General features: G+C 28.3%; 1 protein-coding gene across 1 annotated transcript; it reads right to left on the bottom strand.

Annotated features, from left to right (window-relative positions):
* Positions 1 to 11: 11 nt before the first annotated feature.
* NAEGRDRAFT_54791 (uncharacterized protein) lies at positions 12 to 902 on the bottom strand (the record flags this gene model as incomplete). The annotated part of the gene is made up of 1 exon (XM_002668398.1): positions 12 to 902. A coding segment is annotated over one exon (891 nt), but the record flags the coding sequence as incomplete, so codon positions are not given.
* Positions 903 to 1,660: the final 758 nt, after the last annotated feature.

The following is a 1,660-nucleotide window of genomic DNA, read 5'->3' as shown; positions in this document are numbered from 1 at the left end:
AATTTCTTTACCTCTTTTGGTATTTTGTCTTCCTTCTTTTTCCTAGTTTTTTTAGATTTCATTGCTCTCTTTCTCTTTTTTCTTTTTAACATTCCTTTCAAGATATCATCCAAATAATCATAATCTCCTTCACCCTCATCTGGTCCATAAATTTCATCAAAATCATCTCCTTTATAATTTTCAGATGTTAATTGAGATGATTCTGTCATTACACTTCTATTATCATCATCATCACTTTCATTTTCTTGTTGATCTATCAAGGAACTTGTTGCTTGTTTTAACAATTCTGAATTTTGTTGATTACCAGGTTCTCGGAAAATGTTACAAATTTGCATTGCTGTTTGTACTTGATTTGTAGCTGAACCTGTTTGTTCTTCAATATATTTTCCAATATCAAGATTCTTTAATTCATCCAAACTTGGAGTTGAATCAACTCCACTACCAATTCCACCAATATGTAAATCATCCATCATAAGATCACTAATATTTAATGGAGCATTCTGATTTTCCAATGATTTTGAAATATTAGTTTCAAAAAGTGTTGTTGGATGATGTTGATTATCTTGTTCAATTGGAATGATTTCAGTCAAGTATTCTCCTCCAAATAGTGACAATAAAGAACCATCATTATTAGGTAAAGATAATCCTGGTGTTCCAGATAAGAATGATGATGATGGTGGTGGTTGAAAGGTTTCTTGATGTTCTGTTGCAATTTGTATATTTTCTGAATGATGATGTTCCTTTGATTGTTCTATTAATGATGATGATGCAAATGAAGCTAATGATGGTGGTAGTAAATCTGACAGTTTTAAAGGCTCTTCGGAAGATGATTCATTAGTTGAAGAAGACTTTTTTGAAATAAAGGCAGTTATTTTAGGTTGATTGTTTTTCTTTGGTGGCATTATTATATACAATTATAAACTTTATCTTCCTCTTTGTAGGATTATTTAGTTACTATTATTATTATTATGATAAAATTAGGCTTCTTGTTGAATGTTTTGCATTTATTTTTTTAATTAAATTCAATTAAATAATTTAAAGCCTTCAACCTTATCATCATCACAATGATGAATTATCATGTTATTATAGTGTCGTGACTAGTTCAAAATGTAATCTTTGTGGAGCTATTAGTCCTTTTTTACTCCTCTTTCTTGTTAGTTTCATATAGCCAATCATTAATAGAAGGAAAATTCTTGTTCTTGTTGGATAGAACAATTACTAGTAGTACCACTTCTTCTTCCTCGTGGTTTAATTATTCTTTGGAAAGAATGGTTGAATCTTTTGATGAATTTCCTCTTGTCTCGTATCAAAAAGAGCCTTGTTAGCATCCAAACATTGTTTAACTTTATCAAAATCTGTTTCATTCTTACTTGTTAAGAAGGAATCAAATTGATTAGCACATGGTGAATCATGAAATAATATACACATATCACAATCTCTATCAATATCAACCTTCTTATCGGGAATCCATGAAAGTTGAACTATTCTTTGCATATTCTCCATTTTTTTATATTAAATTTAATAAAAATCAAATTTAATATTAATAATCGATCGTTATCTTTACAAATTGATAGTCAATCTATTAGTGAAATTTAGATTCAATCAACATTATAAAACCAATGAATTCATAATATTTCATCATTAAAATAATTATTTCAAA

This window comes from Naegleria gruberi, assembly GCF_000004985.1.
Source record: "Naegleria gruberi genomic scaffold NAEGRscaffold_241, whole genome shotgun sequence".
In the NCBI taxonomy this organism is placed as follows: domain Eukaryota; phylum Heterolobosea; class Eutetramitea; order Acrasida; family Naegleriidae; genus Naegleria; species Naegleria gruberi.
Note: the sequence above shows the minus strand (reverse complement) of the source record. Positions and strands in the feature narration are given on the sequence as shown.